General features: G+C 38.9%; 2 protein-coding genes across 2 annotated transcripts in view; both read left to right on the top strand.

Moving 5' to 3' along the window:
• The window catches only part of LOC311247952 (dynein light chain Tctex-type 3-like), a gene marked incomplete at its 3' end in the record, with an annotated part of 9,720 nt that extends 8,138 nt beyond the window's left edge, over nt 1–1,582 (top strand). Inside the window, exon 5 of the mRNA XM_084338928.1 lies at nt 1,563–1,582. Coding sequence (XP_084195054.1) covers nt 1,563–1,582 — 20 coding nt within the window. The remainder of the gene's footprint in view (nt 1–1,562) is intronic.
• Nucleotides 1,583–14,620, top strand: LOC311247953 (dynein light chain Tctex-type 3-like). Its single transcript, XM_084338929.1, has 5 exons — nt 1,583–1,715; nt 2,984–3,025; nt 4,894–5,017; nt 6,135–6,212; nt 13,918–14,620. Exons 1-5 carry the CDS (start codon nt 1,689–1,691, stop codon nt 13,986–13,988), a joined length of 342 nt encoding a protein of 113 aa, XP_084195055.1. The 5' UTR covers nt 1,583–1,688; the 3' UTR covers nt 13,989–14,620.
• Nucleotides 14,621–17,387: the final 2,767 nt, after the last annotated feature.

Here is a 17,387-nt window from a genome sequence, read left to right as displayed (position 1 = left end):
TAAACTGCCTTAGACCACAGTGACATGTATGAATTATGAACATTTGAGAGAGTAATCAGAGCCTGCTTTAAGTGGACCACCAACTACTATTAAGTGGGCCGTCCAATCTTTCGCCGCCGATTAAAGACGCACTTCTTCAACCATTATCTGAAATAATGGGGGCGGGGGGGGGGGGATAAATAAAAATCAAATCTAACCCTAACTAACCTTACTGTCATGCACTTGTCCTAATAAACTAACCTGCACTCAACACTTTGATGAACATTGTTACTCAGCTGATAGAGTTGTGCCCTTCCTGATGACTTGTCGTACAGAACTTGTAAGTCACTTTGGATAAAAGCGTTCAGCTAAATTACTAAATGTAAATGTAAACTATGACATGAATGAATGAATGAATGAATGAATGAATGAATGAAAACTTTATTTAACAGATTGCAGAATGGGTACAATACAGTACGGCTCAATACATACAATTGTTAAGGGGATGCAGACCTGAGAAAGACGTTTGTCTTGTTTCCATCAGGGTCCCCCATTTTCAATTCATATAGACATTTATGACATACACAACATACATGACATTTATGGCATAGGGACATATAGGTATTTAGTACTGATACATTTGTGACATAACGGTATTCAAATATACAGTACTGTTACCCTAGATCCTGACAGAGTATATACATATGATGGGGAGGGGACTGTACATTAGGAGGGGGTGGGTGGGTGGAAGGGAAATATACATACGGCGGGGAGGGAATATATACATGCGGTGGTGAGGAGACTGTCTATTAGGAGGTGGTGGGGGTTTGGGCATTTACGGTGGCCAGTTTCGAATTGCAGCCTCCCGTAGGTGCTCTTTAAGAGCGGTTTTGAATGTGGGCAGGGATTCACATTCCTTTACAGCTTTGGGTAGGGCGTTCCACATTGTTGTGGCATAATTGCGAAACGTGTTTAGTCCCTTGTTTGAGCCGAATCTGGGTTTAACATGATTTGTTGAGCTTCCTCTGGTGTAGTGGTTGTGGTATTCACTGACCTTTGGGAAGTATTTAAAGGTCCATGAATTGGGGGCTGAACCCACGTTTGCTTACATGTACTTTTTAATGGACTTTTATTTACCAGAGTAATATCCTATCAAGGCTAGTATTATTATGTTGTATTTGTTGTTTGTTTTATTTCTACTTTGACCGCCACTGCTATCCTTGACTCCTTCTGTATCACAAACAGTACTGTATTTGCAAATCTGGTATGTCATAAATGTATAGATGTAGCAGTACTGACTATCTGTATGTCATGTATGTCATATATGTCTATATGAATTGAAAATGGGGGACCCTGATGGAAACAAGACAAACGTCTTTCTCAGGTCTGCATCCCCTTAACAATTGTATGTATTGAGCCGTACTGTATTGTACCCATTCTGCAATCTGTTAAATAAAGTTTTCATTCATTCATTCATTCATCCAGTATTTCCGCAGTGTGTTCCATCCACCGCCGCCAGGGGGCAGCAGCCGGAGAAGGTGTGGTTGTTCAACACAGCGGGTCCCTCTCTAATCTGGACACAGTCGTCGGCAGCTCGTTGTGACGCGACCAGGAAGTCCAGCAGAACAGAACTGTGTTAATAAAGTGTTGCAGCTAATAATCTGACTGGAAACATTAAGACTAATATCTAATATATCCAGAAGAGCAGGATGGAAGAGTATCAACCCGGAGACGAGGTGTGTAGAAGAGATTTAATAATAAGAATGTAAAGATTAATGTCGAGAAACCACTGGTTCTAACACAACAAGCTGAGACACTGGTTTAGGGTTTATATGGGATTTGTATTTTTCGTATTTATTTATTAACACAGTTAAACAAAAGTAAAAACAATACATAATGAGTTATAACCATATTGTGAAGGAGAAGTTAGAAGCCTATAGAGGCTTATCGGGAACTTCCCCTGTTTTATAAAATCAAACATACAAAAATATACATGTTATAAAATACTAGTATTGTAATACATTCAAAAGATATGTGTTAATACAAACATACATACACACAGTACATACATGCATATACTGTATACATAATAATAATAATAATAATAATAATAATAATAATAATAATAATAATAATAATAATAATAATAATAATAATAATAATAATACATAACCACACACCCACCTGCCTACAAACCTACCCACCCACATCACCAAATGCACACCTACATGTATTTATCTATCTGTTACATGTATGACCTATTTATCTATCTGCTACTTTTGGATATGAGACTTTCTTTGTAGTTTGCTTTTAAAAAAAATAAGCAGAGATGGAGATTTCCTATTTCATTAATTTTTATATTTAGAGGCAGCCTATCATTTATCTAAAAGATGCACATGCTACTGTTTCTGTTTTTTTTTTTTTTATTAAAACAGGTTGATAGGCCGATGCAATGCTGTTATTATTAGAGGCTACAATGGTGAATGGTGTCATTTTGATTTATTGTCGGTCAGCTGATAATTTTTTTTTAATAATTTAATATACTTTTTTTTATATACATTTGGGGGGGGGGGGGGGGGGGCTTTTGCTAGAAAGTCACATCCCTAGCTACTACCTGCTGGGGACGGGAGTAGTTTTTCTGTAACTTCAGTCGGGATCTCGGGACGAGGGAGTTTTCTTTTTTACCGAGTCACGGGAGAGGGACGGGACGGGCGCGTCATCTGAACCGTACGATGCACAGACGCCCCGAACCGTGGGGGTCGTACCGTACGGTACACGGTTCGAATGCGTATCGTTCCACCCCTAATATATATACATATTGTGTTTCATCTAATGAGATAATGCTTTCCGTCTGTTCGTCTAACTCGCCATTTTTATTGTAACAAAATGGGATTGCCGATATCTTTCTGTGGCTACTTGGCGCCACTGTAATTGATTTAACATCACAGTATATCGTATATATTTCCTGCAACCTTCTCTCAGTTCTGTTCTGTTCTATTTCCAGGGGTCGTTCAACCCAGATGATGCAACAAACACAGTCAAAGAGGTAACGTCAGATCAAAGAGGTAACGTCAGATCAAAGAGATTAAAGAGGTAACGTCAGATCAAAGAGGTAACGTCAGATTAAAGAGGTAACGTCAGATCAAAGAGGTAACGTCAGATCAAAGAGGTAACGTCAGATCAAAGAGGTAACGTCAGATCAAAGAGGTAACGTCAGATCAAAGAGGTAACGTCAGATCGAGGTAACGTCAGATCAAAGAGGTAACGTCAGATTAAAGAGGTAACGTCAGATTAAAGAGGTAACGTCAGATCAAAGAGGTAACGTCAGATCAAAGAGGTAACGTCAGATCAAAGAGGTAACGTCAGATTAAAGAGGTAACGTCAGATTAAAGAGGTTACGTCAGATTAAAGAGGTAACGTCAGATTAAAGAGGTAACGTCAGATTAAAGAGGTTACGTCAGATTAAAGAGGTAACGTCAGATCAAAGAGGTTACGTCAGATTAAAGAGGTTACGTCAGATCAAAGAGGTTACGTCAGATTAAAGAGGTAACGTCAGATCAAAGAGGTAACGTCAGATCAAAGAGGTAACGTCAGATCAAGAGGTAACGTCAGATCAAAGAGGTAACGTCAGATTAAAGAGGTAACGTCAGATTAAAGAGGTAACGTCGGAAGAGGTAACGTCAGATCAAAGAGGTAACGTCAGATTAAAGAGGTAACGTCGGATCAAAGAGGTAACGTCAGATTAAAGAGGTAACGTCAGATCAAAGAGGTAACGTCAGATTAAAGAGGTAACGTCAGATTAAAGAGGTAACGTTGGATCAAAGAGGTAACGTTGGATCAAAGAGGTAACGTTGGATCAAAGAGGTAACGTTGGATCAAAGAGGTAACGTCAGATCAAAGAGGTAACGTTGGATCAAAGAGGTAACGTCAGATCAAAGAGGTAACATTGGATCAAAGAGGTAACGTCAGATCAAAGAGGTAACGTTGGATCAAAGAGGTTGTCACAGTGATGGTAGTGACCAAAAGACTTGATGGACATGCCATGATATTATTACCATCTGTACCATCATTTACATTGGATTATACACCATTATTGAAGTACAACATTGGTACCATGGTGATGCATGACTTTTAGTTCTATTCTATTCTTCTCCTCTCTTCTCTTCTCTCCTCTGTTTTCTTCTTCTCCTTCTCTTCTCTCCTCTCTTCTCCCCTCTCCTCTGTTTTCTTCTTCTCCTTCTCTTCTCTCTCTTCTCTTCTCCTCTCTTCTCTCCTCCTTCTCTCCTCCTCTTCTCTTCTTTTCTCCTCTTCGCTTCTCTCCTCTCCTCTTCTCTCCTCTCTTATCCTCTGTTTTCTTCTTCTCCTTCTCTTCTCTTCTTCGCTCCTCTCCTCTTCTCTCTTCTCTCCTTCTCTCCTCTCTCCTCTCCTTTTCTCTCCTCTCCTCTTCTCTTGAAGCACTAAATAAACAGGCTACTATGTAAACTGCATCAATAGGCTATTCCCCTCAGGCAGCTAGAGCTTATGATCCACAAACCAATGACTACCACATGACTGCACTGTTCTTTCAGTGTGTGTGTGTGTGTGTGTGTGTGTGTGTGTGTGTGTGTGTGTGTGTGTGTGTGTGTGTGTGTGTGTGTGTGTGTGTGTGTGTGTGTGTGTGTGTGTGTGTGTGTGTGTGTGTGTGTGTGTGTGTGTGTGTGTGTGTGTGTGTGTGTGTGTGTGTGTGTGTGTGTGTGTGTGTGTGTGTGTGTGTGTGTGTGTGTGTGTGTGTGTGTGTGTGTGTGTGTGTGTGTGTGTGTGTGTCTCAAAACGGTGCTGAACAACCTCTAACATATTTCACTACTTTCTGTGTAGACTTTAATTGGTTGATTGTGTGTGTGTTTTTGTGTGTTTACTTCCGTGTGTGTGTGATAGTGCATTGACAGCATCATAGGAGGGGTGGAGTACAGCCAGAGTCTGGTGAACAAATGGACGGCCAGCATCGTGGAGCTGTCACTCACACAGCTGGTCAAACAGGGGAGGGCTTACAAGTACATCGGTAGGTCTGTCTGTCACTCACACAGCTGGTCAAACAGGGGAGGGCTTACAAGTACATCGGTAGGTCTGTCTGTCACTCACACAGCTGGTCAAACAGGGGAGGGCTTACAAGTACATCGGTAGGTCTGTCTGTCTGTCACTCACACAGCTGGTCAAACAGGGGAGGGCTTACAAGTACATCGGTAGGTCTGTCTGTCACTCACTCACTCTAGGGCTGCACGATTTTGGGAAATAATCGAATTGCGATTTTTCTGACAGATATTGCGATAAAATTTGCGATTATAATTATTATTTTTTTAAGCAGCTCTCGCCCTTCCAACACACTCAGAGGCTCGTTGTCAGTCCTCTTCTCTCGGGGGGGGGGGGTGTAGTAGCCATCAACCACCACCCCCCCTCAGCCCCTTACACTATGCACTATAATAAAATGCACCATTTGTCTGCCTGTCTGTCTATTTTTATAAAATGCACATTTGTCTCTGTGTGTCTGTATGCGTCTGTCTGTGTAATATCTGTAGTATTTGTTTATTTACTTGTACACGCATTTGTTGTAAATATCTATCTATCAATCTCTCTCTCTGTCTCCTCTATCTGTCTCTCTCTCTGTCTCTCTCTCTCCCTCCCCCCTCCCCTCTCTGTCTCTCTCTCTGTCTCTCCCTCCCCTCTCTGTCTCTCTCTCTCCCTCCCCCTCCTCTCTCTCTCTCCTCCCCCCCTCCCCTCTCTCCCTCCCCCCTCCTCCCTCTCTCCCTCCCCCCTCCTCTCTCTCTCCCTCCCCTCTCCCCTCTCTCTCCCTCCCCCCTCCCCTCTCTCCCTCCCCCCTCCTCTCTCTCTCCCTCCCCCCTCCCCTCTCTCTCCCTCCCCCCCCCTCTCTCTCCCTCCCCCCTCCCCTCTCTCTCTCTTGCTCTCTCTCTCTCCCCCCCCCTCTCTCTCTCCCTCCCACCCCCCCTTCTCTCTCTCTCTCTCCCCCCCCTCTCTCTCTCCCCCCCCTACCCCCCCCTCTCTCTCTCTCTCCCCCCCTCTCTCTCTCTCTCTCTCTCTCCCCCCCCCCCCCCTCCCCTCTCTATCTCTCTCTCTCTCTCTCTCTCTCTCTCTCTCTCTCTCTCTCTCTCTCTCTCTCTCAGTAACGTGTGCTGTGATGCAGAAGAGTGGTGCCGGCCTCCACACAGCCAACTCCTGCTACTGGGACACGGCCATGGATGGTGAGCAGCTGTCACTCATTATTATTATAATATATATAACACTAACCCTGTCACTCATTATTATTATAATATATATAATATATAACCCTAACCCTGTCACTCATTATTATTATAATATATATAATATATAACCCTAACCCTGTCACTCATTATTATTATAATATATATAATATATAACCCTAACCCTGTCACTCATTATTATTATAATATATATAATATATAACCCTAACCCTGTCACTTATTATTATTATTATTATTATTATTATTATTATTATTATTATTATTATTATTATTATTATTATTATTATTATTATTATTATAATATATATAATATATAACCCTAACCCTGTCACTCATTATTATTATTATAATATAATATATAACCCTAACCCTGTCACTCATTATTATTATAATATATATAATATATAACCCTAACCCTGTCACTCATTATTATTATAATATATAACCCTAACCCTGTCACTTATTATTATTATAATATATATAATATATAACCCTAACCCTGTCACTTATTATTATTATAATTAGGGCTGTCAATTTATCGCGTTAATTAGATTAATTAATTACACAGCAAATTATCGCGTTATGAAAATTGACTCAAAATTAATTACAAAAAAAAGTGTTTTTTTTTCTTTTTAAATTTTTTTTTGTATCATTCATTCCATAAGAATGTAGAATACACATTTACAGACGTTTTTTTTTTTTTTTTTAATGGCTCATTTGCATGTTCTTGGTATCTGATTCTAGTGACATCTATGAATCTCAGGGAATGTATTCCCAGTGTCAGAAATACTGTGGGCTAGATCCACAAAGAATGGATTGCACGGAGCAAGTGGCACCCTTACTTACAATTCATTATGAATAAAAAATGGGGGACCCTGATGTAAACAAGACGAAAGTCTTTCTCTGGTCTGCACACCTTAACAATTGTGTGCCGTACTGTATTGTACCCATTCTGCAATCTGTTAATAACATTTTCATTCAATCAATCAATCTGCGCGGTGATTGATTGAATGAAAATTTTATTTTGAGTAAATTGTAATGAACCAAATGAGAATATCAATAAATTTTTTTTTTATCTTTGACTGTGAATAACACCATGCTCAAATTGACCAGACCTGAAAAATCTAAGCAAATTAATAGATGGAAGATGATTTTGTAGATACAGTACTGAATTCTGCCATCCGGACACATGCAATTTGAAATATGATTATAGAATATCGGGCATAAAATGGTTATGCGATTAAAATGCGATTAATTAGATTAATTAATTACAAATCCTGTAATTAATTAGATTAATTTTTTTAATCGCCTGACGGCACTAATTATAATATATATAATATATAACCCTAACCCTGTCACTTATTATTATTATAATATATATAATATATAACACTAACCCTGTCACTCATTATTATAAGATTATATAAGATAATAACTAACCAGCTGTCACTCATTATTATAAGATTATATAAGATAATAACTAACCAGCTGTCACTCATTATTATAAGATTATATAAGATAATAACTAACCAGCTGTCACTCATTATTATAAGATTATATAAGATAATAACTAACATGGTAGACAGCAGCTGTCACTCATAACAATAAGATTATATAAGATAATAACTAACTACCTGTCACTCATAACAATAAGATTATATAAGATAATAACTAACCAGCTGTCACTCATTGTAGTGGCTATTTGTCAACAACAACTAATAAAAACTAAAAAGCCACTGAAGCACCAGGGCAGCGAATCTCACGCAGATCAGGAAGTCCATTGTCCAGACAGCATTTGACAGTTTTGTGGCATTTATTGTAAATTAATCAAAGAATACAGAAAAATTATGTTTGAAACTATATGATCTCCTGACGCTGGTAAAAACCATGTACATTCCCTGATGCCCACTGTGCTATTGTCTCTAATTACCTAAATACACCCAGCTGTGCTTCCCAATTGCCCAAAACCCCTTCAAAGTAAAAGCATTTAGCTGCGACTCATAATAACTTAAATAATATGGCTGTAAACAAATTAATTCTACAAAATCACATAACAAATAAATATATTAAATAAATGTGAAAATAGTTAATAGCTCCCACACTCATTATTATAAGATTATATAAGATAATAACTAACATGGTAGACAGCAGCTGTCACACATTAAGATAACATAAGATATGATAAGGTGGTATAAGACGATATAAGATAAGTTGATAAAACATAATAACTAACCCCTGCTACTTGGACACAGCCATGGGCAGTAAACGGCATCCGTCTCACATTAATAAATCCTCTTACCAAGCACCGGCCCGACATCGTCACGGCACTTTGCGAGCGTCTACTGGTTCGGGGCTGCTCGCGGAACATATAATATACCGTTCGAAATATCTATTTGTTGCCGTTCGAACGCCACCTCACTCGACCAATTCTGTGCCCCGGTTCTCGAGGTACATGACGATATGTTATTCAGACGATATGAGCCGAGCGTCTTTTTACGCGCCGCGCCTCAAATGACCACTTCGGACAGTATACGCTCGAGAACTGACCAATCACCGCTGATGGCGAAATGATTGGTCAGCGTTGTAGCCAACGAGTGCAAATATAGGAAGTAGGTGAAAGTTGACGAGCGAAAATGAGAAGTGACTCAGACTTCAGAACGCACGGAGGTGGATGGAAGAAATGGATTTTGGAAAACGGCGTCGGTTTACTAAAACCTCTCAAAGACGGATTTGTATCAAATTTGACTCAGAGTGCGCCAGCAAAAGCAGTCCCCACTTTAGAACATGATGAGTTTGACTCAGAGTGCACCAGTAAAAGCAGTCCCCACTTTAGAACATGATGAGTTTGACTCAGAGTGCGCCAGTAAAAGCAGTCCCCACTTTAGAACATGATGAGTTTGACTCAGAGTGCGCCAGTAAAAGCAGTCCCCACTTTAGAACATGAATGAGAGTTTGACTCAGAGTGCGCCAGTAAAAGCAGTCCCCACTTTAGAACATGATGAGTTTGACTCAGAGTGCGCCAGTAAAAGCAGTCCCCACTGTTTATAATAATAATAATAAACTTTTGTTGTATAGCAGCTTTCATACAAGAACTGCAGCCTTAAAATAGACAAAAATTCAGACATGAATGCAATAAAATGGATGTAATGAGTAATTTATAATAATCACAGTGGATGTTATGAGTCATTTATAATAATCACAGTGGATGTTATGAGTAATTTATAATAATCAGTGGATGTTATGAGTAATTTATAATAATCAGTGGATGTTATGAGTAATTTATAATAATCACAGTGGATGTTATGAGTAATTTATAATAATCACAGTGTGGATGTTATGAGTAATTTATAATAATCAGTGGATGTTATGAGTAATTTATAATAATCACAGTGTGGATGTTATGAGTCATTTATAATAATCACAGTGGATGTAATGAGTAATTTATAATAATCACAGTGTGGATGTTATGAGTCATTTATAATAATCAGTGGATGTTATGAGTAATTTATAATAATCAGTGGATGTTATGAGTAATTTATAATAATCACAGTGTGGATGTTATGAGTCATTTATAATAATCAGTGGATGTTATGAGTAATTTATAATAATCACAGTGTGGATGTTATGAGTCATTTATAATAATCAGTGGATGTTATGAGTAATTTATAATAATCACAGTGTGGATGTTATGAGTCATTTATAATAATCAGTGGATGTTATGAGTAATTTATAATAATCACAGTGTGGATGTTATGAGTCATTTATAATAATCAGTGGATGTTATGAGTAATTTATAATAATCACAGTGTGGATGTTATGAGTCATTTATAATAATCAGTGGATGTTATGAGTAATTTATAATAATCAGTGTGGATGTTATGAGTCATTTATAATAATCAGTAGATGTTATGAGTAATTTATAATAATCACAGTGTGGATGTTATGAGTCATTTATAATAATCACAGTGGATGTAATGAGTAATTTATAATAATCACAGTGGATGTTATGAGTAATTTATAATAATCACAGTGGATGTTATGAGTAATTTATAATAATCACAGTGGATGTTATGAGTCATTTATAATAATCACAGTGTGGATGTAATGAGTAATTTATAATAATCACAGTGTGGATGTAATCAGTCATTTATAATAATCACAGTGGATGTAATGAGTAATTTATAATAATCACAGTGGATGTAATGAGTCATTTATAATAATCACAGTGTGGATGTTATGAGTCATTTATAATAATCAGTGGATGTTATGAGTCATTTATAATAATCACAGTGTGGATGTTATGAGTCATTTATAATAATCAGTGGATGTTATGAGTAATTTATAATAATCACAGTGTGGATGTTATGAGTAATTTATAATAATCAGTGGATGTTATGAGTAATTTATAATAATCAGTGTGGATGTTATGAGTCATTTATAATAATCAGTAGATGTTATGAGTAATTTATAATAATCACAGTGTGGATGTTATGAGTCATTTATAATAATCAGTGGATGTTATGAGTAATTTATAATAATCACAGTGTGGATGTTATGAGTCATTTATAATAATCAGTGGATGTTATGAGTAATTTATAATAATCAGTGTGGATGTTATGAGTCATTTATAATAATCACAGTGGATGTAATGAGTAATTTATAATAATCACAGTGTGGATGTTATGAGTCATTTATAATAATCACAGTGGATGTAATGAGTAATTTATAATAATCACAGTGGATGTTATGAGTAATTTATAATAATCACAGTGGATGTTATGAGTAATTTATAATAATCACAGTGGATGTTATGAGTCATTTATAATAATCACAGTGTGGATGTAATGAGTAATTTATAATAATCACAGTGTGGATGTAATCAGTCATTTATAATAATCACAGTGGGTGTAATGAGTAATTTATAATAATCACAGTGGATGTAATGAGTCATTTATAATAATCACAGTGTGGATGTTATGAGTCATTTATAATAATCAGTGGATGTTATGAGTCATTTATAATAATCACAGTGTGGATGTTATGAGTCATTTATAATAATCACAGTGTGGATGTTATGAGTCATTTATAATAATCACAGTGGATGTAATGAGTCATTTATAATAATCACAGTGTGGATGTTATGAGTCATTTATAATAATCACGGTGTGGATGTTATGAGTCATTTATAATAATCACAGTGTGGATGTTATGAGTCATTTATAATAATCACAGTGTGGATGTTATGAGTCATTTATAATAATCACAGTGGATGTAATGAGTCATTTATAATAATCACAGTGTGGATGTTATGAGTCATTTATAATAATCACAGTGTGGATGTTATGAGTCATTTATAATAATCACAGTGTGGATGTTATGAGTCATTTATAATAATGTGTGGATGTAATGAGTCATTTATAATAATCACAGTGTGGATGTAATGAGTAATTTATAATAATCACAGTGTGGATGTTATGAGTAATTTATAATAATCACAGTGGATGTAATGAGTAATTTATAATAATCACAGTGTGGATGTAATGAGTAATTTATAATAATCACAGTGTGGATGTTATGAGTCATTTATAATAATCACAGTGTGGATGTAATGAGTCATTTATAATAATCACAGTGTGGATGTAATGAGTAATTTATAATAATCACAGTGTGGATGTAATGAGTAATTTATAATAATCACAGTGTGGATGTAATGAGTCATTTATAATAATCACAGTGGATGTTATGAGTAATTTATAATAATCACAGTGGATGTAATGAGTAATTTATAATAATCACAGTGGATGTTATGAGTAATTTATAATAATCAGTGTTGATGTAATGAGTCATTTATAATAATCACAGTGGATGTTATGAGTCATTTATAATAATCAGTGTGGATGTAATGAGTCATTTATAATAATCACAGTGTGGATGTTATGAGTCATTTATAATAATCACAGTGTGGATGTAATGAGTAATTTATAATAATCACAGTGTGGATGTTATGAGTCATTTATAATAATCAGTGTGGATGTAATGAGTAATTTATAATAATCAGTGTGGATGTTATGAGTCATTTATAATAATCACAGTGGATGTAATGAGTAATTTATAATAATCACAGTGTAGATGTAATGAGTAATTTATAATAATCACAGTGTGGATGTTATGAGTCATTTATAATAATCAGTGTGGATGTTATGAGTAATTTATAATAATCAGTGTGGATGTTATGAGTAATTTATAATAATCAGTGTGGATGTTATGAGTCATTTATAATAATCACAGTGTGGATGTAATGAGTAATTTATAATAATCACAGTGTGGATGTAATGAGTAATTTATAATAATCAGTGGATGTAATGAGTCATTTATAATAATCACAGTGGATGTTATGAGTCCGAGCAGCAGAGTGTATTAACACATTGGGCGCCGGGGGTTGTGCCCATCAAATACCCAGTCTGCCACCGTTGAAAGCCTATGGAGATGTTTACCTTCTTTGCAGGGCTATAACTTTTTTAATTGTATTGCTATATTGACATTACTATGGCCCATTCAACATCGATTATCTATCGTTCAGGATGTGGGAACGTTATATTTTTTCATTCATACATTGTCGTGTTAATACCGTCTAGAATATAAGTATGTTTTTAAGGTTTTCTGCTGTAATTCCAAAAACGAGAGTTATAGGCCCTGACGCATATGATAGATTATCGATTGGTGTTTCTTTCCTATACACGCTTTATAAAAAAATTAAAATGTATATGATCGGTATACATTATGCTTCATCATGCGTGAAGGAAAGGGGGGGGGGGGTCGTCTATAATTCCTTGATCGTCAGTAACGGCTTTATTTAGTATGGGCGGTATTGAGGCATTGCAATCTCATACAGGGTCCCGCTGCAGTCCGGAGGTTGGCTGGATGAATTATGAATGCCATGGCGAAAAAATGAAATATTGATCCCAAAAACGGCGAAAGTCGTTCTTGGCGTTCAACGCATGGCGGGCAAAAACGGCATAAGTTGTTCTTGGCGACCAATGTGTTAAAAGGCTAAGCTAAAGAGGTACAGTACGTTTTTATCTTACTGTTGAAAATATTTCCTGAGCTAGCCTCCCTAATGTCCAGAGATGAGGTTTATGAAAGAGTTTGATACATTAAAATGATAATTCAGTTATCGAGGGCAAAAATGGCCCCTACAAATAAAATGTCCTACCCGTATTACCAGTGAAAACCAACAGAGGGCGCACATGTACGCAATGAAGCAGGTATTACTTCTAATAAAAATGGATTGATCTGTTTTAATTCAGAGAGCCTGTTTTATTGATTGAGATCTGTTTTAATTCACAGGCAGCTGTTCTGTTGTATTGATCGGGCTGTTTTAATTCACAGGCAGCTGTTCTGTTGTATTGATCGGTCTGTTTTAATTCTCAGGCAGCTGTTCTGTTGTATTGATCGATCTGTTTTAATTCTCAGGCAGCTGTTCTGTTGTATTGATCGGTCTGTTGTATTGATCGGTCTGTTTTAATTCTCAGGCAGCTGTTCTGTTGTATTGATCGATCTGTTTTAATTCTCAGGCAGCTGTTCTGTTGTATTGATCGGTCTGTTGTATTGATCGGTCTGTTGTATTGATCGGTCTGTTGTATTGATCGGTCTGTTGTATTGATCGGTCTGTTTTAATTCCCAGGCAGCTGCACGGTGAGGTGGGAGAGTCGCACCATGTACTGCGTGGTCAGTGTGTTCGCTGTGGCCATCTGACCTGCACACACACACACACACACACACACACACGCACACACGCACACACGCACACACACCGCACACACACACGCACGACAAATGTTTGTGCTGCCCAAAGACGCAGTGTGTTCCCCCAACCACCAGGGGGCCACAGAGTACCGCAGTCTGCATCAGTGTCACACACAGTACAGGTCACGGTATTCACCTTAACGTTTCTAGGCAACAAGGACGCTGTCGGCTTGTCACTCATGTAGCCCCGCCTCCAATGTAGCCCCGCCTCCCACATGGCCCGCCTCCCCCGTGCCCAGCTATCTAGACGACGACTTCAATAGCCTTCAGTTTTCAATTAAAAAAAACGCCTGGTCCCTTAAGTTAGTTTTCTTTTGTTACAAGGAAGATGAACTCTCTAATAATAATAGTAATTATACATTTTATTTAAGAAGCGCTTTTCATGAAACTCAAAGATACTTGATAGAAAAGGAAATCAGTCAAATGAAAATTACATGGAAGGAACATAGGCACCCGTCTCTTTCAAGATAAGATAAGATATTCCTTTATTTGTGATCCCCTTAGTGAAATTCGGGCATCATAGCAGCAGGGGGGAGGGGAGGTACAGGTATGGGCAGGGTAATAGCAGCAGGGGGTAGGGGAGCTACAGGTATGGGCAGGGTAATAGCAGCAGGGGGAGGGGAGGTACAGGTATGGGCAGGGTAATAGCAGCAGGGGGAGGGGAGGTACAGGTATGGGCAGGGTAATAGCAGCAGGGGGAGGGGGGAGGGGAGGTACCGGTATGGGCAGGGTAATAGCAGCAGGGGGGAGGGGAGCTACAGGTATGGGCAGGGTAATAGCAGCAGGGGGGAAGGGAGCTACAGGTATGGGCAGGGTAATAGCAGCAGGGGGAGGGGAGGTACAGGTATGGCCAGGGTAATAGCAGCAGGGGGGAGGGGAGGTACAGGTATGGCCAGGGTAATAGTAGAAAGACATACAAATAGGCAATACAAGGCAGCTGGGTGGCGCAGCGGTTTAAGCGCTCGTCACCAACACGTGAGACACCGGTATCGAATCCGGCTGTCAGCGTTGCCTCCGGCTTGGGCCGGCCGTCATACTGACTCAATTGGCAGAGTTAGCGGGTGGAAGTCGATTGGTGGTAATCTGGTAGTTGTCAACAGCGACTCCTACAGGTCGGTTGGGGGACGCCTGCACAGCAGAGACAGGAAATGGCGGGGGTAGTGTGAGCCTCCCACACGTTACACCTCGCCAATGAGAGTCCGCGCTGGCAGGTGAAAAGAAGTGGCTGGCTGACTCCGCATGTATCAAACAATATAATTAACGTTACAATAAATATAGGCAATAAAGAATTATAATCTGAATATATATACTATGAGTAACGTAAACACAGGGGCAGTATACACAAGGTACCCTAGCTGGCGTGATATACGTTAAACGTTGTAGTCCGATAATAATTATAGTAATTATGCATTTTTATTTAAGAAGCGCTTTTCATGAAACTCAAAAAGATATTTTACAGAAAATAAAATCGGTCAAATAAAGTTGACAGAAGGAACATAGACACTGGTCCCCTTTCCTTGCCAGGTGTGGCTGCATGGTTTGACAAATAAAGGCCTGATTGAGTGAGCGAGCGAGTGAGTGAGTGTGGGCTGGGAGCTGTCCGGTGCTGAAGCTCTAAGCAGAACGAGATCAAATGAACGATTCCTAATTGATATGTTATTCGATAGCCAAATTTTTATACAAGTGATATTCATCCTGGTTTAAATAAACAATTCGGTAGTATTTTCCATGTTAGCTGAGCGAGAGTTGTGTGAAAGGAATCAACGGCCTGTCCCAAATACAGATATATATATTTATATATGCGTGTGTCAGGAAATATCCACACAAAAATACAGGTATGTGGTGTAATGGGGAAACGAATAAAGTGGGCGTGGCAGTGGGAGGGGCATGTAAGGTGAATACTGAGGCTGTGTTCCATTCCTAGTCACTTACCTGAGAACTCCTTTCTGAACAAGGTTACCAGGGAAACCGTTTTTCCTTCGTAAACATTTTTCTTTTTCATTCAAAACCCAACGTGTCGAGGATTCTCAAGGTTGTTGGTAATAAGAGGCTGTTGGAGAGACTTGATGGATTAGCATGAAAACCTTTTGTATGTTTTATTTCTCAGCAGTGCCTGCCTTTTGTTTTCCCTTTTTTTTTTTTTTGCTGTATGTACAGTTTGATTGACAGATCATGGAGAGACATCCCATAACCGCACGTGGGCTCTGTAGACAAGGGATATGATTTTACACTCCTTACATGTCATTATGTTCATCCTGTCTCAGATGTCTGGATGTTGTACACGTTGTGGACCCGGGACGTGAAGGCCAATAAAACTGATGATTTGTCAAAAAATATATATATTGTATTCTCAGTGATTTGTTATAGACTGAAGGTGGATGTACATTGAAATATTTGCCAACTTTTTACTTCTATGAACTAATGAGGAACTACATGTTAATGAACTGTTTAATTAACCTTCAGTTACTCCAGTCTCAGACCTGAAGTCTCAGCGTAGAGAAATGGGGGAGGGGAGGTACAGGTATGGGCAGGGGGAGGGGAGGTACAGGTATGGGCAGGGGGAGGGGAGGTATGGGCAGGGGGAGGGGAGGTACAGGTATGGGCAGGGGGAGGGGAGGTACAGGTATGGGCAGGGGGAGGGGAGGTACAGGTATGGGCAGGGTAATAGCAGCATGGGGGAGGGGAGGTACAGGTATGGGCAGGGTAATAGCAGCAGGGGGGAGGGGAGGTACAGGTATGGGCAGGGTAATAGCAGCAGGGGGGAGGGGAGGTACAGGTATGGGCAGGGTAATAGCAGCAGGGGGAGGGGAGGTACAGGTATGGGCAGGGTAATAGCAGCAGGGGGGAGGGGAGGTACAGGTATGGGCAGGGTAATAGCAGCAGGGGGGAGGGGAGGTACAGGTATGGGCAGGGTAATAGCAGCAGGGGGGAGGAGAGGTACAGGTATGGGCAGGGGGAGGGGAGGTACAGGTATGGGCAGGGGGAGGGGAGGTACAGGTATGGGCAGGGTAATAGCAGCAGGGGGGAGGGGAGGTACAGGTATGGGCAGGGGGAGGGGAGGTACAGGTATGGGCAGGGTAATAAAATTTTCTAAATGATAAATTCATTATTATTTAATTTTTGGGGAGAAGCAATACTTTTATTCCACATCTTTCTAAAAGCTCTGTGGATGTGTTCTTTTTTCTTCTTTCAAAGAAAAAGAAGATTACTCTACATAAAATGTTTATCTATAGCACCTTTAATGTGGCATTTATTGCTAATCATAATTAAAGATACAGATTGATTTAAAACTTTATTAACAGATTGCAGAATGGGTACAATACAGTACGGCTCAATACACACAACTCT

The sequence above is a fragment of the Notolepis coatsorum genome (assembly GCF_963971535.1).
Source record: "Notolepis coatsorum genome assembly, contig: SCAFFOLD_86, whole genome shotgun sequence".
Taxonomy (NCBI): Eukaryota; Metazoa; Chordata; class Actinopteri; order Aulopiformes; family Paralepididae; genus Notolepis; species Notolepis coatsorum.
Note: the sequence above shows the minus strand (reverse complement) of the source record. Positions and strands in the feature narration are given on the sequence as shown.

Coding starts and splice junctions, on each gene's coding strand:
- LOC311247953 (XM_084338929.1), top strand. CDS start 1,689: ATGGAAGAGTATCAACCCGGAGACGAG. Junction 1,716..2,983: donor AGTATCAACCCGGAGACGAG/GTGTGTAGAAGA, acceptor TTCTATTTCCAG/GGGTCGTTCAACCCAGATGA. Junction 5,018..6,134: donor GAGGGCTTACAAGTACATCG/GTAGGTCTGTCT, acceptor TCTCTCTCTCAG/TAACGTGTGCTGTGATGCAG.